General features: G+C 46.6%; 1 protein-coding gene and 1 non-coding gene across 4 annotated transcripts; both read left to right on the top strand.

Moving 5' to 3' along the window:
- Nucleotides 1-209: 209 nt before the first annotated feature.
- Vipas39 (VPS33B interacting protein, apical-basolateral polarity regulator, spe-39 homolog) lies at nt 210-26,369 on the top strand. 3 transcript variants are annotated; one of them, XM_037210751.1, is made up of 21 exons: nt 210-423; nt 551-691; nt 2,865-2,957; nt 5,137-5,239; nt 6,288-6,428; nt 7,833-7,871; nt 9,098-9,162; nt 10,613-10,669; nt 11,675-11,767; nt 12,624-12,657; nt 13,269-13,371; nt 14,642-14,669; nt 15,632-15,705; nt 18,400-18,475; nt 19,063-19,197; nt 20,109-20,150; nt 20,448-20,537; nt 22,796-22,882; nt 23,356-23,445; nt 24,209-24,313; nt 25,433-26,369. In XM_037210751.1, the coding sequence occupies exons 3-21, from the start codon at nt 2,865-2,867 to the stop codon at nt 25,451-25,453; spliced, it is 1,476 nt and encodes a 491-aa protein (XP_037066646.1). In that variant the 5' UTR covers nt 210-423; nt 551-691; the 3' UTR covers nt 25,454-26,369. The 3 variants fall into 3 exon arrangements, with proteins under 3 accessions (XP_037066646.1, XP_028731885.1, XP_037066647.1); XM_028876052.2 differs by lacking the exon at nt 551-691 and having other exon boundaries at nt 211-423; XM_037210752.1 differs by lacking the exons at nt 210-423; nt 551-691 and adding an exon at nt 1,949-2,756.
- On the top strand, nt 7,240-7,345 carry LOC114699115. The gene has a single exon (XR_003735471.1). It is a non-coding gene; the product is annotated as a U6 spliceosomal RNA (small nuclear RNA).
- Nucleotides 26,370-27,522: the final 1,153 nt, after the last annotated feature.

Here is a 27,522-nt window from a genome sequence, read left to right as displayed (position 1 = left end):
GAAGTCTAAGCCCTCAAACTATCAATCCTCACCGGTAGGGACACAAAATAGTCGTCTCATTGTTTCCTTGGGGCCTAAACCGATCCTGCTGAGCCTGATGGGAGTTGTAGTCTTGTTAAACGATCCTTCCGATAACTGCGGAAGGTCACGCTGAAAGTAAAGGAAATGACCTGGCACGGTGCGCAAGCGTTTCTGGGAATGGTAGTCCAGAAGCCCCGCGGCCCATCGGGAGAGCGCAAAGATGACAGCGGCCAAGGAACTGCAACTTCCAGGATGCTTTGCGGCTCTTCCTTTCACCTTCTTCAGCCCCTCTCGCGACTGTCCCCTTCGGCCCCTTCTCTATGCCGCACAGCCTGTTTAGAAAGGCTGGTCCGGTGGCTGAGCCTGGCGCTGTCCTGAGCGGGAGGGCTCGGTGTGGAAGAGGTGAGGGTGTCCCAAGCCCCTGTCTGGGCCGCGTGTCTAGTTGAACCCACCCTTTCCGCATCCTTATTCCTTCCCTGTCTTTGAGGCATCCCTGCGTTCTCACTCCCGAGCTGATTCTTCTGGGCAGGACCGTTCTTGGGAGTCAGCATGCTCGGAGCTGGAGTTTCCAGTGAGCAATCGGCAGCAGCTAGTTGAGAACGCAGCATCTGGTTCTGAACGAGCATGTCCTCTCCCAAGGTCTCTCCAGGCTCTGCTGTTGGCCGTGAAGGTGTGACTTCCTGGACGTTCTTCTTGTAGCCTAGGAACAGTGCCTTAAGAACCTAGCCTCGCTTCTAGTAGCGGGTTTCTACAGTGCCCCGAGACAAGGAGCGCCTTGGTGGTGGGGTTTTGTTTTTGTTTTTTTAACGGGTCCTGTTTTCCCTGTGTCATGTTTCTGTTTACCTTTCTTATCTGTCGCTCTACCCTTGTGGGCTCTCAAGTACAGGGTGATGGATGATAAGATCAAACCTCGGAAACGTTTTAAACCACGTTCAAACACCCTTTTTCCGTCACTCTGAACATTGTACGGGATTGCTTTATGCCTTCTTAGAGTTATTAAATGTGATCACGTTGCTTGCCAAGTAAATCATAGTCTCTTTTGCCGCTGGAAGTACAAATTGATACAGGGTATGCATTGCCATAGTCTGGTTAAAGGTTCTAGAAATTTTCTCGTGGAATATTTGTTTTGTTAGGCACATTCTGTGCTTATTCGTATACTGTAAAGATCAGCCGTACTTTTCCCAAAAGTGGGGGAAAAAAAGGTAGAAGGGTCGTGAAAGCCAGTGTAGAAATAGCGTAGGGGCCAGAAAAACCTGGATTGTAGTTTGGACTCAGAGTGTTTAGGCCTGGTCGGTGGGAATCTCCCAGGGGGCCAAGTGAATGACAGAGTTATTTATGAAATTGTACACATTATAGAGACATGTATTTGTTCTATACACACCTTCAATATTTATGACCTGGTTTAGAATTTCTTTTAATTTTTAGGATTGCTTTTTAAATGTTTTTTACCCCCTTTTTGGAGGCTGGGAATTTAGCTCTGTGGTAGAGTGCTTGACTAAAATGTGTGAGGCCCAAAGTTCAATTCCCACCAGTGCAAAAAAAATAAATGAATTTCTCTAGTTTTAGCTGGGCAGTCAGTGATGGCATACACCTTTAATCCCACTACTAGGAAGCCAGAGGCAGGCAGATGTCTGAGTTCGAGGCCAGCTTGGTCTACATAGCGAGCAAGTTCTAGGACAGCTAGGCCTACACAGAGAAGCCATGTCACCATGTCTTGAAAAGCAAACATCAAAAAAATTCTCTAGTTTTATCTAAGATACCATTTAAGATTAAGTAAAAAAGCTAATGATGGACACATTAGCTTTCTGCCAGGCAATGAGCACTTTGCATGTATTTTCTAATTTAGTCCTCATTCTTGTTAGGCAGGCTACCTGATATGCCTTATAAGCATTGTAAATAATATATAATATATGCATTATATTTACATGTCAGTAAGGTGTTGAGTGCCTAAAAGGGTGTAAAGTTAAGTGTTTATGTTCTGCTAGGCATTTTGTTAGGTTTTTCTGAATACTATTTATTTTTCACTATAAGCGAGTCAGGCAAGATAGCATCTCTCCAAGGCTTAGAAATCATTTACCTTTTGACTCTGAGACCCTGGAGCCACACTTAGTTATTAGGTTAAACCACAGTTTTCACTCTTATCCAGGTTAGTTCGGAAAAACTTGTTTTTGCAGAACAATACCTAGAGCAGTTAGAACAGTTATGAGAAGAATTTGGAATCTCTTGGCTAATCTTATATATTTTCTTTCCTTGGTCATGAAATTGACCCCATAATTGGCCAAGTGATTAATAAAATAATCGTGAGTTGATGATACAGGCAAGATAATTCTGATTCTTTTAGTTGTTTTCCCTTCGTTTATGGTCGTTACTTAAAGAGCATACGGGGAGAAAGGGACATTTGTTGGCTGTGGTCAACTGTAGTGTTCCCAGAGCTTAGAAGAGTGTCTCAGGTTAGTACATGAAGTCACTTTTTCTGTTTGGGGTGAGCTTTGGCTGATCTTTGTATGTTCGGCAAACTTATGACGAGTCTTAGAGCATTTGCCTCTCTTACAACATCCCACTGGTTTGGGTACCCTCGCTCTAACGTGATCCTTCAGGAGGAAGACTCTGTCTTGCACTTTTTATAGTTCTTACAACACCTGAGAGTATTTGAACACAATAGCGGTTCTAGGAATGAATGTTTGTGTCTAACTGGAGTTTCTAACGAGATCTGATGAGCCTAACTTCTATGGCAGGTACTTTACCATTCTTTCCTACATCCGTTATTTCTGGGAGCAGTTAGTAGTGTAACACTTTTTAGAGAGCTCCAAAAGGGACCCGTACCTGTCTTCCTTTCCCGCCAGATGAACCGGACAAAGGGTGATGAGGAGGAATATTGGAACAGCTCCAAGTTCAAAGCTTTCACTTTTGATGATGAAGATGATGAGCTCTCACAGGTAGGTGTCCACAGTGCTAAGAATCATAGGTTTACTCTTGAATGCCTCTCGGAAATTTCTTCTCATCTTCAGTAGGCTCACAATGTTATGGCTCATAATCTTCAGAAAAGCCTGTGTGTTAGTCAGCTTTCTACCCTTACATGAAAGGCCCAAGATAACCAACTGATCCAGAGAAAAGCCTTATTCTGGCTCAGTTTTTAGAGTTCTAGATTATGATTGGTTGCTCTGTGCTTTGGACCTGGGATAGGCAGCACATTGTGGTGCAGTCACATGATAGAACAAAACTGCTTACCTCATAGCCAGAAAAAGGACAGCATGGGGTCCCATAATCCCCTTTGAGAACACTCTTCAATGACCCAAGGATCTTCTACTGGGCTCCACTTCTCAGGCTCTACTGCCTTCTCATAGGGCTGTACTGAAGTCCAAACTTTTAACATAGAGGCCTTTGGGGGACCTTCAAAATCCAAACTATACAGTGGCCCGTGAAATGGCTCAGCTGGTAAAGGTGCTTGCCGGAAGGATGGCGACCTGAGTTTAGTCTCCAGAACCGACTCCTTACAGTTGTCTTGCTTGGTTAGGTTTCTGTTGCTGTGACAAATATGATGACCAAAAGGAACTTGGGGTGGAAGTGGCTTATTTCAACTTAGAACTCTCTGGTCACACTGTCGCCGAGGGCAGGCAGGGCAGGAGCTGGAGGCAGGAGCTGGAGCAGAGGAGGTCTGCTGACTGGCTTGCTCATCCTGCTCTCTTGTAGCACCCAGGACCTCCAGCCCAGGAGTGGCACTGCCCACAGATGAGTCTAGTGGGGTCATTTTCTCAATTGAGGGTCCCTTTTCCCAAGTGCCTCTAACTTGTGTTGACATAAAACTAGGCAGCACCACCTGTCTTTCTTGTGAAGTGGAATGGGCACACCTATACATACACATGATACATGCGTGCACACACACTAAATTAAAATTAGAAACAGATACAAACTATGACAGCCTTCATGAAGAGAAGCCTTTAAAAAAAAGAGCCAGAAAGATTATAAAAGCTAACTTTATCCTTCTTACTATTACCTTAAAATCACAATTCAAGTGATATAGTTGGTGAAGACCTTGAACTTCTGATCTTCCTGCCTCTGTCTCCTTTTTCACTTCTTTTCTTTTTGGTTCGTTTTGAGACAGAGTTTCTCTGTGTAACAGTGCTGGCTGTCCTGGAACTCACTCTGTAGACCAGGCTGGCCTTGAACTCACAGAGATCCACCTGCCTCTGCCTCCCGAGTGCTGGGACTAAAGGTGTGCGCTGCCACCATCAGCCGGCTCCTTTCTCATTTCTAAAGAATTTTTATTACATGTACTCATGTGTGAGGGAGCACATGAGCCACTGTTTGCGTGTGGAGGCCAGAGGACAGCGTGTAGGAGTCAGTTCTTTCCTTCTGCCATGTGGGTCCTGAGAATTGAACTCAGATCATCAGGCTTGGTGGCAAATGTCCTTACTTTTGAGCCATCTTATAGGTTCCTGTTTCTTTTCATTTTCTCTCCTCTTTTTTACTCCATCTTTCTTTCACAGGGTCCCACCATATAACCCTGGCTGGCCTCACTCACAGAGATCTGCCAGCCTTTGTCCCTCGAGTGCTGGGGTTAAAGGTGTGCTGCTGAATCCACCGTGCCCAGTTTTTTTTTTTTTTTTAACTAAATTTTTTGTTTCTTTTATTATAGCTGCCTCCATCTCATGAGTGCTGGGATTATGAGTGCTGGCATGTACCAGCACACCCAGTTTCTATCATTGTTAGTTTTGGTGACGGGATCTTGTGTGTTTCTTTGACTGATGGAGAATTCTTGGGCTCAAGCCATCTTCCTGCTTTTGTCTTCCTGGAAGTTGGAACCAGAGGCACACACCACTGCTCCTTGATAACTTGTTTTTGAAAAATGACCTGTTTGGGAATAGTCATTTTTGGAGAAGTGAGTAATGTTCACGCAGATTTGCAGACAAGTTACAGAATATGATTAGAATTCGAAAGTGACTTTGAGTCTCCCACCGACTGCAATGGTGTCTAGGTGGGGTTTGGACCTAAGGTACAGTACCTACAGATGGTTCTTGGCAGTCACTGAGTCCCAGCTGCTTAGCCTTCTTGGTTTTCAGTGGACAGGAGGGAAGTGAGAAGTGCCAGACTACTCTGCTTTATGTCCCTCTACAGTTAAAAGAATCCAAACGGGCAGTGAATAGCCTTCGAGACTTCGTGGATGACGACGATGACGATGACCTGGAGCGAGTCAGCTGGACTGGAGAACCTGTGGGAAGTAAGCTGAAGGAGCCCTACGAGGGGTTCTTATCAGTAATGAAGGCTGGACCGCTCTGTCTCCTCAGTGCCGGTCCGAAATAGCCCTGCTCTTCTCAAATGGTGCAGCCTGGAAGTTAGCAGCAGGCAGATCCACATGGAGTAACACAACAGTAGTGCCTCCGCGGCTTTCTGGGTCTGCTGTCCCGGAGTGAATGCTTGGATGGCTGTTTCAGACTCATGGGGTGCTTGTCAACATTGCAGATTCCCAGGCCATATGTGGTCATATTTGGTAGCTGTTAACTTAAATAAATGAGCTGTCCTTAGCCAACAAGTTTTAATTATATAATACCACTTAATTTCTTCATACACTCTGTATTGGTATACATAGACTCTGTTTAGGTAGTATAGTGTGATTAAAAAAAAAAAAGAAAGAAAGAAAGGAATTGGCATAGCCAGGCGGTGGTGGCACATGCCTTTAATCCCAGCACTCGGGAGGCAGAGGCAGGTGGATTTTTGTAAATTCAAGGCCAGCCTGGTCTACAGAGTGAGATCCAGGACAGGCACCAAAACTACACAGCGAAACCCTGTCTTGAAAAACTTTAAAAAAAAAAAAAAGAAAGAAAGAAAAAGGAATTGGCTGGGCATGGTGGTGCATGCCTTGGATCCTAGCACTTGAGAGGTAGAGGTAAATGAATATCTTCAGGAGGGCAGCCTGGTCTACAAAGCAAGTTCCAGGACAGTCAGGGCAACAACAACAAAAAAAGAGTGAACTAGGAAAAAAAACAACCTAACACACACCTGATCTGTTAAATTAGCTACTGTTAAACAAGCTTTAATGATTGTTCAAGAAACAAGAGAGGCAGAGCATCTCTCCGTGTATCAAAGGCCGTTTGGATCTCCCTCCGTTTGCTCCTCCCTTTCTCAATTGCGCTAAAGATTAGCCTACTGATTATAATCTTTGCAGGCCTCCTGCTGGCCAGGGCCTCTTGAACAAGCTTACGTTTGTTGAGTGTTGGGCATCGAGGACTGATCTGGATGAGGCTTACTTAGCTCTTACCATCCTGCAGGTATCTCATGGTCCATCAAAGAGACTGCTGGGAACAGCGGGTCAACCCCTGAAGGACGGGAACAGCTAAAGGGCCGGAACAGCTTCTACACACAACTCCCCAAACCTACTTCTACCTACTCCCTGAGCAGCTTCTTTAAAGGTAAAGAGTGGTGGGTAAGGGACAGGGATGTCCTTTGCCTTCATCAGGAAAAGCCTCGGGCTGATGTTTTCATTGACTGTGGAATTCTCATTTGAGCAGGCAGTTTAGTACTAGGAATGGGAGGAATGAGAAATTCCCAGGTATTAGCCTGGGTTTGTAAACATGAATGAGATTGACAGCCCTGTGTCAGGTACCGAAGAAATCTGCCTAGATCAGTATTCCTCCTTGCCTTTTATGCCATCCTCTAGGGAATCTTTGTGTGTCCCTGGTGGGAATGTATAATTGTGCAGCAGCCACTGTGGAAGTTAGTGTGGCAGTTTCTAAAAAAGTTCAACAAAGGATTAGCGTGTGAACCAGTATCACTTCTAGGTAATTAATAAAAGAATTGAATACAGGCACTTGAGCAGATGTTTGTATGCTAATATTTGAAGAAGCATTCCCAATAGCCAAAAAGATCTAAATACTGTGTATGTCCATTTTGGGCTAAAAGGATAAGCACAACATGGAATACAGATGCAATGGACTGTTAACTTAAATGAGAATGAAAGATATATGTTATAATAGGAATGAACCCTAGGGAGTTACAGGGTGCAGTAAACTCCAAAAGAACAAATACTGTATTACCCTACTCATGTTGAGAGACAGTTTCCTCAGGGCTGGGCTGGAGGGAGTGGAGAGTTACTGCTTCCAGGCAGAGAGTCTCAGGGATGGTGAAAGTTCTGGAGCTGGATGGTGGTAGTCATTGTAGGACAGCGTGGATGTGCGTCATGCCACTGAATTCTACACTTAGATCAGGAAAGTGGCAAACTTTGTGCCCGCTTCACTAGCACATACACTAAATTGGAACGACATAGAGAAGATTAGCATGGCCCCTGCGCGAGGATGACACACAAATTCATGAAGTGTTCTGTATTTTTACATTTTATAAAACCAAAAAAAAAAAAAAAAAGTAAATTTTATGTTATGTATGTATATTTTACCATACTTAAAATATTTCTCTCTGACCCTTGTTTTACTAGGACATGAGATTTCTGAAGTTGAAAAAGACTTTATTTATTTTATTTTGTTTTTTTAATATCTATGAGTGTTTTGCCTGCATGTATGTCTGTACACCATTTGCATACCTGGTGCCCACAGAGGCCAGAAGAAGGTGTTGGATCCTTCAAACTGGAGTTACACATGGTTGTGAGCCACCATGTGTGGGTGCTGGGAATCAAATCCTGGTCCTCTGGAAGGGCAGCCAGTGCTCTTAACTCTGAGCCATCTCTCCAGCCTGAATAAAAGCTTTTTAAAAGCTGTTTCTCCATATTGGGTAGTAAGGTTCTATGTGCCCTGTGTCTTCAGCCAGGTTCAGGTGGTCTGACCTGAACCATTGACATCTTCCTGCTGTATTCTTTCCCTCAGGCAGAACGAGACTTGGGAGTTTCCAGTCCCTTTCTGATGGTAAGCATCAGCCCCTTTCCTTGATTGCTGATTTAAGGTACAGCCTGGATGAGTGGATTAACTTTCCTCTAGTGCCAAGGGAGGAGGTAGGGGTCACATAGGCTCCATTGCCGGGGTTGACTGCTAGGGCTACAGTCAGGAAAGAGAGCTGTTCATGTTCTACTTTTGGCTGTGGAGGTCCCCAGGAGACAAACGGTTGTGTTGTTTTGGTTTTTTGAGACAGGGTTTCTCTGTGTAGCTTTGGTGCCTTTCCTGGAACTCATTCTGTAGACCAGGCTGGCTTTGAACTCACAGAGATCCACCTGCCTCTGCCTCCCAAGTGCTGGGATTAAAGGCGTGCGCCGCCGCCGCCGCCGCCGCCGCCGCCGCCGCCGCCGCCTGTTTTGTTTTGGAGAGGTTTCGTTGGGTAGGCAGCACAGTGGGCAGAGGAACTTACATAGAGGCTGGTGTCTTATTCACTGTTCTCTTGCTGTGAAAAGACACCATGATAAGGCAACTATTGTAAGAGGAAAGCGTTTACTTGGGCTTGCTTACAGTTTCAGAGGATAGCCCATTATCATCATGGCAGGAAACATGGCAGCATGCATTGCGCTGGAGCAGTATCTAAGAACTACATCCTCATCCATAGGCAGAGAGAGACTCTGGGCTTGGCATGGGCTTCTAAAACCTCAAAGCCTTCCCCCAGTGACACACCTCCTCCAACAAGGCCAAACCTCTTAATCCTTCTAATCCTTTCAAATAGTGCCACTCCCTGGTGACTAAGCATTCAAATCTATGATCCTATGGGGGCCATTCTCATCCAGGCCACTAGACAGCTGGATGACCTGAGTTCGATCCCTGATCTCAGAGTTGTCCTTGACCTCCACACTCCTGGTATGGCATACACACACCGCATATGTGCTTATGCACACACACACACACACACACACACAAACGCAGCATGTAGTAAGAAAGCAGGAAAGAAAAGAATGATGAGAAACAGGCTGCATAGCTGGGCGGTGATGCACACCTTTAATCCCAGTGCTCAGGAGGCAGAGGCAGGCGGATCTCTGTGAGTTCTGAGGCCAGCCGGATTACACAGAGAAGTCCTGTCTTGAAAGAAAACAAAGGAAAGAGGGGGGGGGAGGGAGGAAAGATGGAAGGAAGGAAGGAAGGAAGGAGGAAAGAAAGAAAGAAAGAGGCTGTACATCCAGTGCCTTCTAACCTGGCTTCTGGTTCCTTTTCAGCTCTGTCAGACACACCTGCCAAAAGTTATGCTCCAGAGCTGGGGAGGCCTAAAGGGGAGTACAGGGTGAGTTACAGAATTTTTCTTCCTTTCCCCTCTACTGCTTACTTGATTTTAAAACTACATTTATTTATGGTGTGTGTGCGTGTGCGTGTGCGTGTGTGTACTCGTGTGCATGTGTGTGCTCGTGTGCATGTGTGTGTGTGCGCGCGCATGCGTGCATGTGCACGTGTTGGCCACACACCAGGTGCAGATGTCAGAGGACAACTTAAGGGAGTTGGTTGTCTCCCTGGGTCATTAGGTTTGGCAACAAGTGCCTCTCCCTGCAAAATCATGCCACCAGCCTTGATTTTGCTTTTCTGAAATCTGATCTCCCCCTGTAGCCCAGGCAGTCATCAGATAGTGTGACACTTAGGCAGTATAAAGTACCTTGCTTAATTTTCCCAACTCTGAGCAGCTGTTACAGTCATGTGTCACAGAATGACAGGGATGCCTTCTGGGAAATGTGTTGCCAGGCGAGCCAGGCGTGATGAATGTTCCTCTAGTCTTGGTGCTGCGGGGGCACGGACAGGAAGATTGCTGGGCTCAGTGAGAGAGAGAGAGACCCTGTCTCAAGAGAACAAGTGGAGAGCTGATAGAGCAGGGTATCCTCCTTTAGCCTCCACATACGTGTGCATGATTGTGTAACACACACACACACACACACACACACACACACTACCAGACAACAGGAAACTTTCAGTTCCACCTTAATCTGTTGAACTGCTGTTGTATATGCATTGGCACATGAATGGATTTCAGCCTCCGTTTAGAGATGAGAAACCGGTCTCGTAACAGTAGTCCTTAGCTGGGTTCCCACAGCTGGGAAAGGGTAGACCTTCCACTCGAAGTCTGTCTTTTTCTGACACAGGCCTAGCATGCTTCCTTGCCTTTGCTGCTGCCTTTTGGGAGTTTGCCATGAAACTAAGTGACTGTCACTGTAGTCTGGGATGGTGGAGGTCAGACTCCCACAAAGCATACTAAACAAGGAAAATGATTCAAAGGGAAGAAACTATATTCTAAGACCAAAAGGGGGCTATTGTCGAATGTCTCCCCTTCTCTTGGCTAATGACACTGAATATTGGGGTGTCAGATGTGACTGGTTGCCTATAGAGTGTGGAACCGTGAGGCAGCAGGCGGAGGGTCCTGGGCTTCGCTATTGGTGTGTCCCTCTTCAGGCCACCTGTCCCTGCCTGTGTCCCTCTTCAGGCCACCTGTCCCTGCCTGTGTCCCTCTTCAGGCCACCTGTCCCTGCCTGTGTCCCTCTTCAGGCCACCTGTCCCTGCCTGTGTCACTCTTGCTGTAGAAACTCAGACCAAGACCAGACTCAGAACAGGACCATTCCAGTTTTATGTTTTTGATCAATTCTTCCCCATAGTCTTTCTCCCATAGGTCAAAGATTGAATTTGAGGCATAGAGCTGGTACACTAGTCTTTCAGAGCCCATAACGTATGGCTCATGTGTTGCTCATTTCCAGGATTACAGCAACGACTGGAGCCCCAGTGACACAGTGCGACGCCTCCGCCGGGGCAAGGTAAGGCTACTGCACAGAAAATTCTCGAGGAGTCTTTGGCAGGGTGGGGAGCATGTTCCACAGGACGGATTTCGTGACTACCTCTCCAGTTCCCATTTCTGAAGTGGAGTGGTTTTCAGGAGCAAAGCAAATCCACTAAGGTTAGCAGCCAGCTGCAGAGTCTTTGACTCTCTGGGCTTTCGAGTTGCTTTGCCAGCATGGGGGGAAGCCGTTGTGGATGATACAGGCATGTGTGGTAGGGCACACCTGTAGTCCTGGCACTTGGGTGGCTGAGGCAGGAAAATGGCAAGGGTAAAGCCACCCTGGGACGCATGGCGAGCTTGAGCCAGCCTGGGTGCACAGTGGAGGCCCTCTCCCAAACTTGCTCTTTTCCCATGAGAAAGACAGTGAGAGTTAATTTTTGTACATGGTGTGGGATAAGTGTTGAGGTTAATGTTTTTTTCTTTTTTAATATAGATACCAATCTTTCTTCGCACTGTTGAAAAGACTTTTTCTTATTGAAATTTGGAAGTATGTTTTTTTGAAAATCGGTTGACTATGTAGTGACAGTCTTTCTTGTGTGACATTCTAGGGAAGACCAAGCTACAGTGGCTGAGAGCAGATGAGTGTTTTGGTGGGCTAGGAACAGGAGGGCATTGATGTCAGCATGGACGGGGTGCTGTTTAAGGGTGATAGAAGTGTTCTATGTCTGTTGTAGGCACTTTCAAAGCTGAGCTATACACTCGCCTAGGGTGAGTTTTATTGTATGAAAATTGCACGTGAAGGAAAAGCAAGTGATCATCTGTTGGCTTGGCCAAGACTGGAAGACTTTGGTGTCCTGTAGGGCATCACATTGCATTAGGTAGGGTGTGGTGGGACCTGCGGGCTCCCAGCACAGAGACCAGCGTGTGACTATAGAGGTTCCCTCTGGGTGCTTCCCGTCACTGTCAGCCTTCTCTCACTGCCAGTGACAAAGGAATGGGGGCAGCGTCTCCCTTACGGACTCTCTGTGTTCTTACTCTGCAGGTCTGCTCACTAGAACGATTCCGCTCCCTACAGGACAAGCTGCAGCTCCTAGAGGAAGCTGTCAGCATGCATGATGGAAACGTCATCACTGCAGTAAGTGTGAGCAGTTGTTCAGTAGCTCCTGAAAATTCAGTCAAAACTGGCTTAACAGTGGGTCGCATGTCAAGAGCCTGGCTTTCTCTCTGAGGCATAGCGTTCTCAAGAGCTGTGCTCCCGACTCAGCCGGTGGGACATGCGTTCCATGCGGAACTGTTAACTGTTCCTGGAAAACAGAAGGCTGCCTGCTCTATCTTATGCAAGGTATTATGGCAGCGGAACTGTGTGAGAGTAGTTTCTCAACAGACAAGAAGTGGAGTATCTCTCAGCCAATGTGGACACAGTGGGCATGGGCATGTGGACACCTAGGACACGGCTTAGTTCCAAATGTCTGTTCTTTCCTGCTGTCCCACAGAGAGGGCATGCTCTGCCTGCAATGATTGGTTGGTGGACTTTCTCTGTCCTGCCAGTCAGCTCTAGCCTTCCAGCCAGCTCCTAAATAACCACAGAGACTTATTATTAATTATAAATGATCTGCCAATAGCTTAGGCTTGATACTAACTAGCTCTTACATCTTAAATTAGCCTATATTTCTTATCTATACCCTACCACATGGCAGTACCTTTTTTCAGTATGGTGTGTTCCTCTCCTGCTTCTGCATTTGGCTGGCGACCCTGTGGCTCCTCCCTTCTTCCCAGAGTCCTCTCAGTTTGGCTCTCCTGCCTTAACCTCTTCCTGCCTAGCTATTGGTCAATCAGATCTTTATTAACAGTGATACATCTTCACAGTGTACAAAAGGTTTATTCCACAGCAATGATTCCTCACAAGTTGCTGGCCTCATTCCTACACATGAAGTAGTCAGGGCAGCCTTTGGGTATGAAAGAATGCACAGTCTTTGTCTCCTTTCCTCTAGGTTCTGATCTTCCTGAAGAGGACCCTAAGCAAAGGTGAGCATGGTTTGAAGGAAGTCTCCACTCAGCAACACCCATGGCTTCTATATCAGAATTCACCAGGATCAAGTCTGGTTCAGAGCTAGGGTGGCCTGAGACTTAAGAGCATCGTACCTCTGAGGGCAGCCTTTAGGGTGGGGGCAGTATTAGCCACTTCTCTCTGTTGGGAACACTTGGGCTGTGTGCTTGAAGAAGTGGGAAGTACCCGCTGTTAGTATTATTGAGAACTCAAAGGCTGCCTGAGTGGCTATGTGTTGCTCTAGAGCAGTGGTTCTCAACCATATCAGATATCCTGCATATCAGATACTTACATTATGATTCATAACAGTAGCAAAATTACAGTTATGAAGTAGCAACGAAGTGATTTTATTGTTGGGGGTGACCACATGAGGAACTGTATTAAAGGGTGCAGCATTAGGAAGGGTGAGGACCACAGCTCTAGAGCACAGAGGCTGTTGGTGATGGTGCGTTGAGATCAGAAGAAACCACCGTTAGCTGTTGCTGGGCTTTCAGGAGATGCTGTGGATGCGTGAGTGGAGAAGCCAGTCTCGGACTCGAGTGCCAGGTAGCTTTCCTTCTCTCCTCACCCACCTTCTTCCTACATGCAGAGATCCTCTTCCGAGAGCTGGAGGTACGCCAGGTCGCCCTGAGACATCTCATTCATTTCCTTAAAGAAATAGGGGACCAAAAGCTGCTTTTGGATCTCTTCAGGTAAGAGCTGGGCCTCTGGTCTATGAGGTGTATTAGGTGCATTTTCAGAGCACTCGGAGCTGGGGTGTGCACAGAAATTGAAGACTGTGTTCTGTTCCAGAAACACCTAGAAAACAAGGTCTTGAGGTGTGTTGGGTATTACATCATCATTCAGGCTGGCAGTGTGGCAGGGGTGTTAGGAATCAGGCCCCACAGTCAAACATGCCTGGACTGCATGTGTGCTCTTAGGTGTGCCTGTTATCTTGAGCAAGTCACTAGACTTCTGAGAGTGCGCTTTTCTCCTTGTAAAATGGAGGTGGTGATGTCTGCCACACTGGGTAATGAAGACTGAGTGGGTAGGCTAGCATTAATCTGTTGTATGAGTGTTTGCTAAGCATTTTCTTATAAAACACCGGATTAAAGGTCCCCTCCTCTTGTTCACGTGATGCCAGTGAGGAGCACCGTAGAAAAGAAGGGGCTGTAATTTCCCAGTCCGGATCCCCATGGGAGTCTCACAGCAGCTTTAGGGGGCTAGGTGAGAGGTGGGCTGTCTGGTGGTGGCGGCCTTCTGCCGTCTTTCCTTCTCTCGTTCCCCGCGGTGGGGATGAGTTCTTGTTCTTAGATGAAACTGTAAGCATGTTTTATCCTTTCCTTAGGTTTTGTGGCCCAGAGTCATTCACTTACCCTGTGGCCAGAACAGTGATGAGCTGTCCCAAAGACTGATGTGGGAAAGCAGTGTACCCGGTTAGGCCAGAAGGACTTTAAAAAGAGGACGTGCTCACAGAGGCAGGCTGTTTGCTGTCTCTGGCTTCCCTTTCCAGTCAAGGAAGTCTTGTCCAGCATCACTTCTGTATCAAGTCGGTGTTGTCAGCTATGGTCTATTCAGAATAAGGAGGAAACAGACCAACTACATTAGACTCTATATGTGAACGAAATAAAGAATTGTGTGGAATGTCTGTTCTCAAGATTGTTTTGACAGAAAACAGTGTTTTGATTTTGAGTAAAGAAACATGGGCCAGGGCAGTCTGTTTAAGCTCTTAGTGCCCTGCCCTGTGTGTTTCATTTAGTTAGGACATAGAGAAAAGTAGATCCCTAAGTCACCAAATGTTTTGAAGGGATGGAAGTGGAAGAATTGTAAGATTAGGGTACCTCATTATGTAGAGACGATGAGTGGAACTGTGAATTATTGCTGTGGAATAATCCTTTTGTACACTGTGAAGATGTGTCTAGAGCTTGTCGGAAATGCCGCTCCTCAGTCCATTAACTCTCCTGCTTCCTTCTGCTTTCCCAGGTTCCTAGATAGAACAGAAGAGCTGGCGGTAAGTGTGGTGTTGTTTCTGTCGGGAGTCTGCTTACCAGGCATCTAAGCCAAAACCCAGCCTAGCCGCCAAGCTCTCCTGCCAATTGAATTGTTTCCTGTTCTTTGTAGATTAGATCTAGAAGACAGGTATCCAGGAAATGACACAGCCCACCATATTCCCCAACATACACATAATCATCTACAGTCCAGGAGAACTCTCTGAGAATAAAGAATTTGGGTTTCTAGAGCTTCAAGCTGGGAAGATGGGGAGATCTGATTTATCAGGGGATAAAGTGCTTGATATGCAAGCATGAGACCCTTGTTTGGATCCCCAGGACTTGTAAAAACTGGGTGCAGTGGGTATGCATCCATAGGCCCAGTGCTGAGGCAGTGGAGACAAGAGGATCCCAGAGGCTTGCTGGCCTGGTAGTCTGTCTTCAGGAGCAGTGAGAGACCCTGGCTCAGGATCAGGTGGACGCACTGAAGAGATGGCTCAGAAGTTAAGAGTGTGTATTGCTCTTGCAGAGGACTGGAATTCTGTTCCCAGCACTTGTCAGGCAGCTCATAACCATTGTAACTCCAGCTCCAGGGGTTCTTATGTCTTCTGGCTCCTCAAGCATGTGTGTACATACTTAGAATACATCTATAAAGAGATAATGTGGAGAGGAATAGAGAAAGAACCAGATACTGGCCTCTGGCTCCTACACATATATAAACACAGGCGCACACACACACACACACACACACACACACACACACACACACATTCACACATTCACTTAGCACTCTCTCTCTCTGTGGCAGGCGTGCGTGTGTGCGTGCGTGTGTGTGTGTGTGTGTGTGTGTGTGTGTGTGTGTGTGTGTGTCTCTTTTTGTGCTCATATGTGTGCTTGGACAAGTGCTATACCTCTGGATGCTGTCCAAGCTCCCTCTCTTCTTAGGAGACATAATAGCTTAAAATTCTTCTCTGGTTTTTTGTAGCTAACCCATTATCGAGAGCATTTAAACATTCAGGACCCTGAAAAACGAAAAGAATTTCTTAAGACTTGCATTGGGTAAGTGTGGGGGAAAGCAGTCTTATGTAGATGTAGTCAGGAGAAGAAAAGATGGAGTGGGAAGGGAAAGGCTAACAGTGAGTCACATGGCACTATTGGAAGGTCGTCCCCTCGGTGGCTCCCAAATACTAGTCTCCAGCCGAGTTGTCACTGGTAGAGTTAACCTGGGGTAGACTCTTTCCCTAAAGCTGAATGCACTGGACTGGAAAGACTCTTTTGTTCTGGGACTAGGTTTCTCACGTATCCCTCCTTTTAGCAATAAAATTGGTGGTGTTTTTCTTAATGACTTGGTGTAATCAAGTTAAAAAGTGACTTTTTATGGACCTTGTGCATTTTTCCTGTTACGGGTTTTGAAGCCCACAGTCAGGACTGCTGCTGTAGTGTGAGTTTTCATCCAAACACAAATCCTCCTTGTAACAAACAAAGCCCAGATGTTACTGTTCTTCTGATGGGATGCTCCCTGCTCTGGGAAGTCCAGATGTTACTGTTCTTCTGATGGGATGCTCCCTGTCCTGGGAAGCCCCAGATGTTACTGTTCTTCTGATGGGATGCTCCCTGCCCTGGGAAGCCCCAGATGTTACTGTTCTTCTGATGGGATGCTCCCTGCTCTGTGAAGTCCAGATGTTACTGTTCTTCTGATGGGATGCTCACTGCTCTGGGAAGTCCAGATGTTACTGTTCTTCTGATGGAATGCTCTCTGCTCTGGGAAGTGACTGGTTTTATTGTTGCCTTGCCTTTGCTATAGGAAAGTGCTTCCTTAGGTTAAGCTGCAGTGTACGTCTCAGTATCTTTCCATACAGCTGCATAGTCTCTAGTAGCCCCTGCTCCTCAAGGTCCAGTATTCACGGTGGTTTCAGCCATACCTCACAGAAGGATTTCCAGGGTCACATTTAGAATTGCTTGTCAGCTGGGCAGTGGTGGTGCATACCTTTAATGCCAGCACTTGGGAGGCAGAGGCAGGTGGATCTCTGAATTCAAGGCCAACCTGGTCTACATAGAGAGCTCCAGGTCAATTAAGGCTACATAGAGAAATTCTGTCTCAAAAAACAAAACAACAACAAAAAAGAATTTGCTTGTCTATGAAACCCCTAATTTTAATGTTACCAGACAGATAGCGTGGCTCACACTTTCCTGGGTCAGTAACTAATTTCAGAATTCTTTCTAAAGATTTGCTGTGATTAGAGGAACAGGCAGCATTGTCTAAAGCAGTGGTTCTCAATCTGTGGGTCATAACCCCTTTGGGGTCCCATATCGGGTATTTACATTACGATTCATAACAGTTACAAAATCACAGTTATGAATAGCAACAGGAGTAGAAATAATTCTTTGTTGGGGGTCACCACAACACGAGGAACTGTATCACAGGGTCACAGGGTCACAGCATTAGGAGGTTGAGAGCTGCTGACCTAAAGGATGGATTTCTGAACTGAGGGTTTAAAGGTGCCTTTCACTGTCATGTACCCCAGACTGGCTTTGAACTTGCTATGTAATCAAGAATGACCTTGAACTCCTGAACCTCCTAGATTGACCTCACAAGTGCTGGAATTACAAACGTGTGCCACCATATCTGCTAAAGACAGATCTGAAGATGGAGTCCTTGACATTTCTGTAGATTGGTACAGTCTTTGGATATTAGCCAACCTACCACTATGCTAGATAATTTAATTTGCTTTTTTTTTTTTTTTTTTTTTTTTTTTTTTTTTTTTGGTTTTTCGAGACAGGGTTTCTCTGTGTAGCTTTGCGCCTTTCCTGGAACTCACTTGGTAGCCCAGGCTGGCCTCGAACTCACAAAGATCCGCCTGCCTCTGCCTCCCGAGTGCTGGGATTAAAGGCGTGCGCCACCACTGCCCGGCTTAATTTGCTTTTTAATACTCTGCTCTAGAAATAGTTAACAGGTTAAGTAGAGTTCAGCAAGGCAAGGCACAGGGTTTGTGGGCATGTTGATGACAAGCAGTTGAGGGCTCACTAGCTTTGTGACCCACTCAGCAAATATCCAACTCCCCAAATAAGCACTTGCAGCTGTGCGTTTGTGAACTTTCGGGAGATCCCTTTTGAGTTTTCAAAATTACAATCTCTCTCTCTCTCTCTCTCTCTCTCTTGAAAAAGAGTATCATGTAGTGGCCAGGTGGTGGCGGTGGTGGCGCACGCCTTTAATCCCAGCACTCGGGAGACAGAGGCAGGTGGATCTCTGTGAGTTCGAGGCCAGCCTGGGCTACAGAGTGAGAGCCAGGACAGGCACCAAAACTACACAGAGAAACCCTGTCTCGAAAAACAAATAACAACAACAAAAAGAATATCATGTAGCCCAGGCTGGCCTTGAATTCCCTCTGTAGCCAAGTATGGCCTTGATTTTCTGATTCTCATGTTTCTACCTTGAGAAAGCTGGGATAACGGACATATACCGCCTCACCCGGTCTGTGCAGTGCTGGGGACTGAACCTGGGGCTCCATGCGTGCTGGGCAAGTACTGCTCCAGCCATGCTCTATCCCCAGCTCCAGCTGGCAATCCTCACATGCAGCATCCAGGCCAGTCTACTCTGTTTTCCGCTCTTCTGTCTCAGAGGATGCTGTAAGGTGCATTGAGATCAGACTTGTTAAAACCGGGAGCCTCAGAAGGTTTTAGTGAGCAGTTGTTTCATTGGGTTTGTTTTGCTTTTCACGCAGAAAGTGGTACTAACCCTGTGCCCTTTACCAGTTTGCCATTTTCAGCAGAAGACTCTGCGCACATACAGGACCACTACACGCTCCTGGAACGCCAGATCATCATTGAGGTCAGACTCCTTGTCTCTCTCTGCTTCCCGCATTCAGCATCCAGGCCACTCCTTTGCTCTGCACATGCCATTTTCTGTCACAACCTTTTATTTCATCTCTGAGTTTTCCTTGACGGTTCTTAAGCATCCTTTCCCACTTGCCTGCTGCTAGCCTGGGGATATTTCCTGTTTCATTTTTATTCCAAATTGCTTGTGTCATATCTACTGCCTCCATTTATTCTCCCCCCCTTCCCTTCCCTCCCTTCCTTCCTTCCTTCCTTTCTTACTTTGTTTCTTTTCTTTCTTTTTGTTTTTGAGACAGGATCTCATAGAGCCCAGGCTGGCCTAGAACTGCTGATCTTCTTGCTTCCCCCCGCCCCCCAAGAGCCAGGATCACAGGCATGCAGCACCAAGCTGAGCTGTTGAGATCTCTTAATTAAACTTAAAATCTATGATCCGTTTATGGATTTTAGTCCTCCCTGGGATATCCTAAGCGATTTCTATGTTTTTCTCTTTTGCTTCATTCCTAGGGTGGGAAACAACTGCTGTAGTAGTACAGGTTTGTTTTTTCCCTGCCTCTCCCCATCACTTGGCTTACTCCATCACAGGTGAACGATCGACATCTAGAGTCTGCGGGGCAGACTGAGATCTTCCGGAAGCACCCCCGTAAGGCTTCCATTCTCAACATGCCACTGGTGACGACGCTCTTCTACGCCTGCTTCTATCACTACACGGAGTCCGAGGTACAGGCGGATAAGCAGGAGCATTGTTCAAATCCAGGGTTGTGAGGTATTGTCAGAGGACTCGTGTGGTTTTCAGAACTCACCCAGAAACTTCTCAGGCCCTCACAAGAGTGAGCTGAAGGACAAAGGTTTATGAGGGTTTGTGTGGCCATGTGTGGTCGGCATGCTAGCAGAGCACCGGGTGTCTCTGGCTCCCTTAACAGTGGCATAGAGAACAGTGTCATAGGGCTATGGATTGCTCTCTATTTGAAAAAAATAACTTTATGTGCATGGGTGGTTTATTTTACCTTCATGCATGCCTGGTACCCATGGAGGCCAAACAGGATATCTGATTCCCTGGGACTGGAATTACAGATGATTGTGAGCTACCATGTGGATGCTGGGAATTGAAGCCAGGTCCTCTGCAGGAGCAGCCGGTGCTCTTGACCACCGAGTCATCTCTCCAGCCCCTTTTCTATTTTAAAAGTTTGGACTTGACTTAACCTTCACAAGTATGCTTCTCTCGGCCGGGTGGTAGTGGCACACGCCTTCAATCCCAGCACTCGGGAAGCAGAGGCAGGCGGATCTCTGTGAGTTCGAGGCCAGCCTGGGCTACCAAGTGAGTTCCAGGAAAGGCGTAAAACTACACAGAGAAACGCTGTCTTGAAAAACCAAAAAATAAAAATAAAATAAAAATAAAAACAAATATGCTTCTCTCTTACTTGGATTAGCAGGAAAATGGAAAAAGCACTGTGCTCACTAATCTTCTTCCCGATGAAGTAGGTTGTGTGCCTTTCTGTTAGACCCGAGGGAGACTTTCTCATAAACTGATTTCTGGGTTTAAATGGTTTACAATAAATAGTAGAATAATAGAAAAGAAAATGGGGGCATTGGGTGCTGTCATTGAAGTTTCTTTTCCCCTGTCATCCTAGGGGACCTTCAGCAGTCCCATCAACCTGAAGAAGACATTCAAGGTAGCCTTGCCATGACTCTTTTGTAAAGTAGCGTCAGGGTGTTGGATGGAGTGCATGTGACGTGGTAACCCTGTGTGTGTCCAGGGCTAGGAGTTTGTGTCAGTGAAAGAGAACTCTAATGCTGCCGTGTACGGCGGTGTGGCCTGGGAAGATAGGGGTGTTTGATGACCCGAGCGGTCCGTTAACTTTAAAGGACAGGATCAATAGCAGCAAACAGAGACATTTTTCTAGCATGTCAAAGCATTTAACGGATGCATTGGTATTCCCTCTTACGCTTTCCTGGTTTCTGCTCTTCAGATCCCAGATAAACAGTATGTGCTAACAGCCTTGGCTGCTCGTGCCAAGCTTCGAGCCTGGAATGATGTTGATGCCCTCTTCACCACAAAGGTGGGTGTCCTGACGCTTGTGCGTCCGAGGCCTTTGGAGCGAGAATGCCTTCATGGGCCTCTCAAATTCCAGATGCTGACGAGTCCTCTTCCAGCCTCTGTGTTCTGAAATTTTAAGTGTAAAGAAAATTTGCAAGAAGAGTCTAGTAGCCACTGTTTCTCCCTGCTGATTAACATTTTGTTGTATTATTTAGTTTTTTTTTTTTTTTTTTTTTTTGTGGTTTTTCGAGACAGGGTTTCTCTGTGTAGTTTTGGAGCCTTTCCTGGAACTCACTTGGTAGCCCAGGCTAGCCTCGAACTCACAGAGATCCACCTGGCTCTGCCTCCCAAGTGCTGGGATTAAAGGCGTGCGCCCGCTGCCCGGCTACTTTTTTTTTTTTTTTTTTGGTTTTTCGAGACAGGGTTTCTCTGCGTAGCTTTGCGCCTTTCCTGGAGCTCACTTGGTAGCCCAGGCTGGCCTCGAACTCACAGAGATCCGCCTGGCTCTGCCTCCCGAGTGCTGGGATTAAAGGCGTGCGCCACCACCGCCCGGCCCGGCTACTTTTTTTATATGCATTTTTTTTTAACCATTTGAAAGTAAACTGTATGTATAACACTTTTGCCTCCAATATTCAAGCTTTTATCTCATAAGTATCACATCTCAAGAAATTTGATATTAATATAATTATATTATCATAAATATCTGCCATATATACATCACTTTTAAATTATCTCGTTACTGTTTTTAGTTTTTTGGTTTTTTTTTAATTTATGTGTATGAATGTACCATGTGAATGGAGCTATGGATAGTTATGAGCCACCAGGTAGGTGCTGGGAATTGAACCCAAGGCTCCTACAAGAGCATCAAGTACTCTTAATCTCTGAGCCATCTCTGCAGCCACTGTTTTTAGTTTTTGTACTTCGGCGTTATTAGGATCCAGTGATTGTATTCAATCCTTGGATGTGACTGTAGTCTCTGTTAATTTATATATATATATATACTTAAACAGTGGATTATTGTGTATTATAAAGTGTACAGTATAGTATTTTGATTTAATATAATGGAGTGATTACTATAGTCCAAGCTAATAACATCTATCCTACATCATCACTCTGTGTGTGTGTGTGTGTGTGTGTGTGTGTTAATAATCCCCTAAAATGCAGTTATGGCAGATTTCTAGTTTAAGATATCCTCTAGTTAGCTACAGGCTTCCCGCTGTAGCTTGGAACTGAGGATTTATCTATCTTCGTTACCATACCCTTTAGCCCACTCCTGATGTTCTTTCCCCTGCAAACCACTGTTTTCTGTTTCTGTGTATTGGAGATTTGGGTTTTTTTTTTTTTAAGATTTTATATAAATAAGATTATGTAGCTTCTTCCTGTGTCTGGTTTACTTCCCTTAGCATAATAACCTCTAGGTTAGTTCATGCTATCATAAATAGCAGGATCTTCTTAAGAGTGGAGGCCATTCCACTGTATGTGTGTGTGTATATATATGTATATGTATATATACGCACAACGCGCACACACACACATATATATACACAATACAGTTTCATTATCTATTTTTTTAATGATAGGCACCTTTTTCATATTTTGTGCTATTGGGGATAATGCTGCAATTCATATAGGAATGGTGACATTAATATTTTTAAATTATACTTATTTTGTGCACGTGTGTAGTTTTCCTTTCTCAGGATTGGTTTGGTTATCTGAGATCTTTTGTGGTTCCATACAAATTGGCTTAAAATTTAAATATAAATAATTTTTCATTCTAGCCTTGAGAATTTTCTAGCTTTTCTTCTTACTTATCAATTAGTTATGTTAACTGCTAAAGCAAGACGTGCTAATGGAAAAAGCCAGCACTATAGACAGAAGTGTGATGAGTCAGGAGGCTGGGACTGTGCTCAGCAGGTGGGTAGTGTGCAGAGGCCTGCTCTCGTTTCCCAGCAGACAAGAAGAGGTTGGCTTTCTCTTGTCTGCCTGCTCCCGCCTCACTGGGGAGGGACTGTTGTGAGTCCTTCCCAGACCTTCCTGCAGTTTACAGACGGACAGTTCCATGCGCGTGTGAAGATGGAGAGGTAGAATCTCCGTACTGACAAACTCATGCTGTGTGTATTAGTCATCTCTCATCCCTTCAGAGCTCCTCCCTCGGCAGTCCTTGGCTTTTCTGAAAAATCTGTCTGTCACTGTCTCCTTCCTCACCCCTTCTCTCCACCTGCTTTTCTGATCATGAAACACAGTGATGTCTGACCCACCCACTGCTTTCCTGCCTTTCAGAACTGGTTGGGTTACACCAAGAAGAGAGCACCCATTGGCTTCCATCGAGTCGTGGAAATTTTGCACAAGAACAGTGCCCCCGTCCAGGTAATGGCTCTGAAAAAGAGCTAGTGGTGGGGACCTGAGCTGTTCCCATTTCCTTAATGGTAGCACTGTGGCTGTGCTGGGCCTTGAGATAGAAAAGGGCAGCTGGGAGCCTTCCTTTACAAGTACTCTGAGACCTTTGAGGGGCGGCTACTGTGTTTAGCGATATGGAGAACTGTGCACTGTTCCAGGATTCAGGAGCATTGCTTGTAGGCAAGGACGTCAAGGGACATGAGGCATGCCGGAACCAGCTCTAGAGCGCTGACTAGTGGTCTGTGTATCTGGACTGCTCTTCCCTTTCCTCCTGAGGCAGCAGGGACATGCTGCCAAGCATCACCTCATTTCCCACTTCGGAACTATGCTTTGTAATGGCAGTCGCAGACATGGGGTAGTGAATTCTTCCTTCTTTAGAACTTGTTTTTTCTGCCTCGGGAGCCCTGTGTTCTCATCATTAATCAGAGCACTTTCTCCCACAGATACTGCAGGACTATGTCAATCTGGTGGAAGATGTGGACACAAAGCTGAACTTAGCCACTAAGCTCAAGTGCCATGATGTTGTTATTGATGTGAGTCCCCAAGGAGAGAACCCTGAGTTAGGTCTGGGTGGAGAGTCGGGGATACAACATTTGCCCCAGATCCCGAAATGCTCCCAGCCGTTTTGACTGAATGGACAAAATAGTCTGGCAAGAATCAGTTTGGAGACCAACACACTTGTATTGTTTTCACAGTCTTCCAACTGAGTTCTGTCAACTTTTAGGTCGAATTTGGAGTCATTAGAACTGAATTGAGCTGTGTAAGGTCTGTGGCCTTTGTAGCTAGAGTTTTCCTGCCTTGCCCACAGTCAGGACAAATCTCTGTCACCCGCCAGTCCCACAGCCGCTCAGACCCAACCAAGTAAACACAGAGACTTATATTGCTTACAAACTGTATGGCCGTGGCAGGCTTCTTGCTAATTGTTCTTATAGCTTAAATTAATCCAATTTTCATAAATCTATACCTTGCCACATGGCTGGTGGCTTACCAGCGTCTTCACATGCTGCTGATCATGGTGGTGGCTGCAGTGTCTCTCCACCTCAGCCTTCCGCTTCCCAGAATTCTCCTCTCTCCTTGTCCCACCTACTTCCTGCCTGGCCACTGGCCAATCAGTGTTTTATTTATTGACCAATCAGAGCAATACAGACATACAGACCGTCCCACAGCAGGCCTTCTCTCCAGTGAGGGGTTCTGTGGGTGCTTTACCGCAGAGCCCAGGGGCAAAGGACAGTGGCAGAAGGAGTGAGCCCCTCATAGAGAGGCTGAGTAGGGAGTTGATTGTGTTTTGGTGCACAGACCTGCCGCGACCTGAGGGACCGCCAGCAGTTGCTTGCCTACAGGAGCAAAGTGGATAAAGGATCTGTTGAGGAAGAGAAGATTGATGCTGTCCTCAGCAGTTCGGTGAGCAGCCCCACTTACCCTCTGGTGAGCCCAGGAGACCGTTCAGAAAATAGCGTCAAGTGTAGGCTCCCAGGACCAGGCAGGGCACTTAGCCAAGCCACGTGGATACAAGACTCACCTGTGCAGTGAAGGAGCAGAGACACCGTTTTGAACAGCAGAAGTCACTCTTGAGATATGAAATGATAGAAGAATAACCTGACGACCTCAGCATGAAGCTTAGCTGTGATTGCTGGTTATTGTTTAGACCTAGCACCTAGGAACTACAGAGCACATGATATGGACTCCATGTCCAGGCTGTATGTTTCCTCTAGGACATGGTTGTGACCTGCCTGTTGGAAATAAGAAGGGAATGAGATGGAATTAGTTATTTGGGAAGTCCAGCTGGTTATCTCTCACGGGATGAAATCACTGAGCTTTTCGTTAACATAGAACTTAGTATTAGGAATTTTGACACCTCTGCTTGGTCACTAGTAAATCTCTGCAGTCAAGAGGCCAGAGCCAGGTTAATGCTCTAAACCAGCAGTCTGTAAAATACAGAACAGGTATTTAATCTATCTCTGAATAAATGAACTTCCACATACTAAAAGGAAAAATCTTCTTGGGGCTAGGTAGATCATTTAATCAATAAAGTACTTGCCTTGCATACACAAGGATCTGAGTTCAGTGCCCAGCACCCACCTAAAGGCTGGGCATGATGGCATGTGCTTGTAATCCCAGCACTAGGGAGGTAGAGTGAGCTTCCCTGGGGCTCACTGGTCAGCTAGCCTAGCCTAACTGATAAGTTCCAGGCTAGTAAGAGATCCTGTCTCAAAAAAACAAGGTGGGTAGCATCTGAGGAATGATACCCAAGCTTGACCTCTGTCTTTAACACACATGCACACACAGAGAGTTAAAAATAACCTTTACTGGTGCATCTGCAATCCTGACCCTTGGGAGGCTAAGGCAGGGAGATCAGGAGTTTGAGGTTAGCCTGGGCTATACACTGAGTTCCAGGCTAGACTGGGCTACATAGACACACCCTGTCCCAAACAACCAAACTCAGCAGCCCCTTATTCTCACTCCCCTCCTTCATTGTAGTGGTGAGTGAAAACTGATCGCACCTTGTCTGCTTTTCCCCAGCAAATTCGGTGGAAGAACTGAGGGTCGCTGGCTGTCCGGAAACCTGCCTCACTTCCTACTTCTCTGCCTGTGAAGATAGAGCGCTCTCTCCTTGGGGGAGTCCCAGCATTCACTTGCAGGCAGGGCCTGCCGCTTTGGGGACAGAGACCAGCATCTGAGCCCATGAACTTGAGGCTGGTCTGTCCCAGGGATGTTATCTAAAGGCCAGTACCTAAGGCTTTGACTCACAGCAAAGACGCTCTGCACCCGGTGCTGTGGAGAGGCGGGAGCCAGCCCATCCTGGCTAAGATGTCTTGGTCAGAGAAGTGACTGCCCCAGAAGGACATCTGAACCAAGAGCTACAGTGTCACAGGGCGGTCAAGACACTCCCTCTCAGCCATTCTGACCCAGGACCTGTGTGAGACATCGGCATTTCTGCTCTAAAGGAAGTCAGAACTAAATGGACTCTTCAGGAGCCTCAGGAAGGAATACGAGTATTGCTCAGGACCTGCTGGAAACCAGACTCAAATTCTCAAGCACAGGGCCACCCATCTTATGACAGACGCTTCCTAGACGTGGTATCTTCAGCCAGTGTCCATCCGCTGTCCTTTTGTTCATAACTTAGGGTCCCGCTCTCCCCTCACACTGTCCGGGTGGTGTGTCATCTGCTTCCCCTGTCCCCTCCTTCGGTCTTGGATGCAGTCTTACATGGGATTCGGATCCACCGGTGCTGGAGCACTCGTCTTTTATGCAGACGTCACTTCACCAGAAGCAGCCACAAGTCTCACCTGAGCTAATGTGGCAGAACTTCACCCGGCTATCTCAACAGAGGTTTTGTTCCCCACTTGGCCTGCTGGAGACCTCAGCAGTGTTAGGTTCTGCCCTGTGCCTCCCTGAACTGGATTTCCCTGACATGCCTGCACTCCTAATAAAACTGTTGCAGTCTTGGTGCCCTCTCTGCCCTCTCTGGTTACTTAGTGCAGGATGTGTCTTGTCCGCATCTGTGACTGCCCTCGACCGTCAGCACACCACATAGTGTGACAGTGTCACAGCCAGGCAGGATTGGGGGGTTAGCAGCAGCACCAGTCCAAGACAGAAGGCCTGACTCCCCTGCTCCGCTGCTGACAAACCAGGGCCAGGGAGTCCTTAGTCTGGGGACCCATCTTCATCTGCAGAAAAGCAGCACCGTAGTCTGTGACTAACGTTCTGCACTCATGACAAGTGCGTGGAGTTTTAGGAAAATGGATAATGCACACAGCACACAGCTGGCTGACGTCTAAGACAGTGTGCTTCTTAGCTGGAGGCACTTTGGGCCTGCAGGAAACGTTAGGCAATAGCTGAAGGCAATTTCCATTGCTGTACTTAGGGGCATGTTGGTAAATATCCTGTTATGTGCAGAAAAGGCCCCCACAGCAAAGGATTATCCTGCTTAAAACTAACAGCTGCGTTACTCCTGCTTCAGAGCTGGGTAAGGTGCTGGCCGCCAAGTCTGAAGAGCTGGATCTGATCTCAGGTCCCACATGGTGGAAGCCGAGAACTGACGCCCACAGTTGTCTTGTGACCTCATATTTGTGTGTACGCACGCATACACATGTTAAATGAAAGAATCTGCTTTCAAGGGATCAGATCCCTTCTGCATTTTGCAATCCTCTACAGTTCCAGGGAGCCTCATACTCTGTTACTTTCCTGAGTCTCCTTTTCAGTCTTGCAGAAGTGGGTTTCATTTGCTGGTACAGCAGACTTCAGACGAGAGGCAGAGCCACCAGGGGCGCAGATAGGTTGTATCTCCCCAACCTCACCACATACTTCATGACAGGTCCAGATGACAGCTGACAGTTGGTATGAAGTGGTCGCTTTTGTGTCGGGTGCTAGAGTTTGAACTTCACAGGGGAAGCAGTGAGGCAGGGGAGATGCTGTACCGTGGGGGACGGCAGGGCTGGAACCGAGAGTTACTGCCTTAGTCAGGGCTACTGTTGCGATGGCCAGGACCAGAGAAACTCAGGGAGGAAAGGGTTTATTCAGCTTACACTTCCATATCACTGTTCACCAAGGAAGTCAGGACAGAAACTCAAACAGCGCAGGAACCTGGAGGCAGGAGCTGATGCAGAGGC

This window comes from Peromyscus leucopus, chromosome 14 (genome assembly GCF_004664715.2).
Source record: "Peromyscus leucopus breed LL Stock chromosome 14, UCI_PerLeu_2.1, whole genome shotgun sequence".
In the NCBI taxonomy this organism is placed as follows: Eukaryota; Metazoa; Chordata; class Mammalia; order Rodentia; family Cricetidae; genus Peromyscus; species Peromyscus leucopus.
This window is presented reverse-complemented; position numbering and strand designations above follow the sequence as displayed.

Coding starts and splice junctions, on each gene's coding strand:
- Vipas39 (XM_037210751.1), top strand. CDS start 2,865: ATGAACCGGACAAAGGGTGATGAGGAGGAATATTGGAACAGCTCCAAG. Junction 6,429..7,832: donor CCTGAGCAGCTTCTTTAAAG/GTAAAGAGTGGT, acceptor TCTTTCCCTCAG/GCAGAACGAGACTTGGGAGT. Junction 22,883..23,355: donor AGAACAGTGCCCCCGTCCAG/GTAATGGCTCTG, acceptor TTTCTCCCACAG/ATACTGCAGGACTATGTCAA.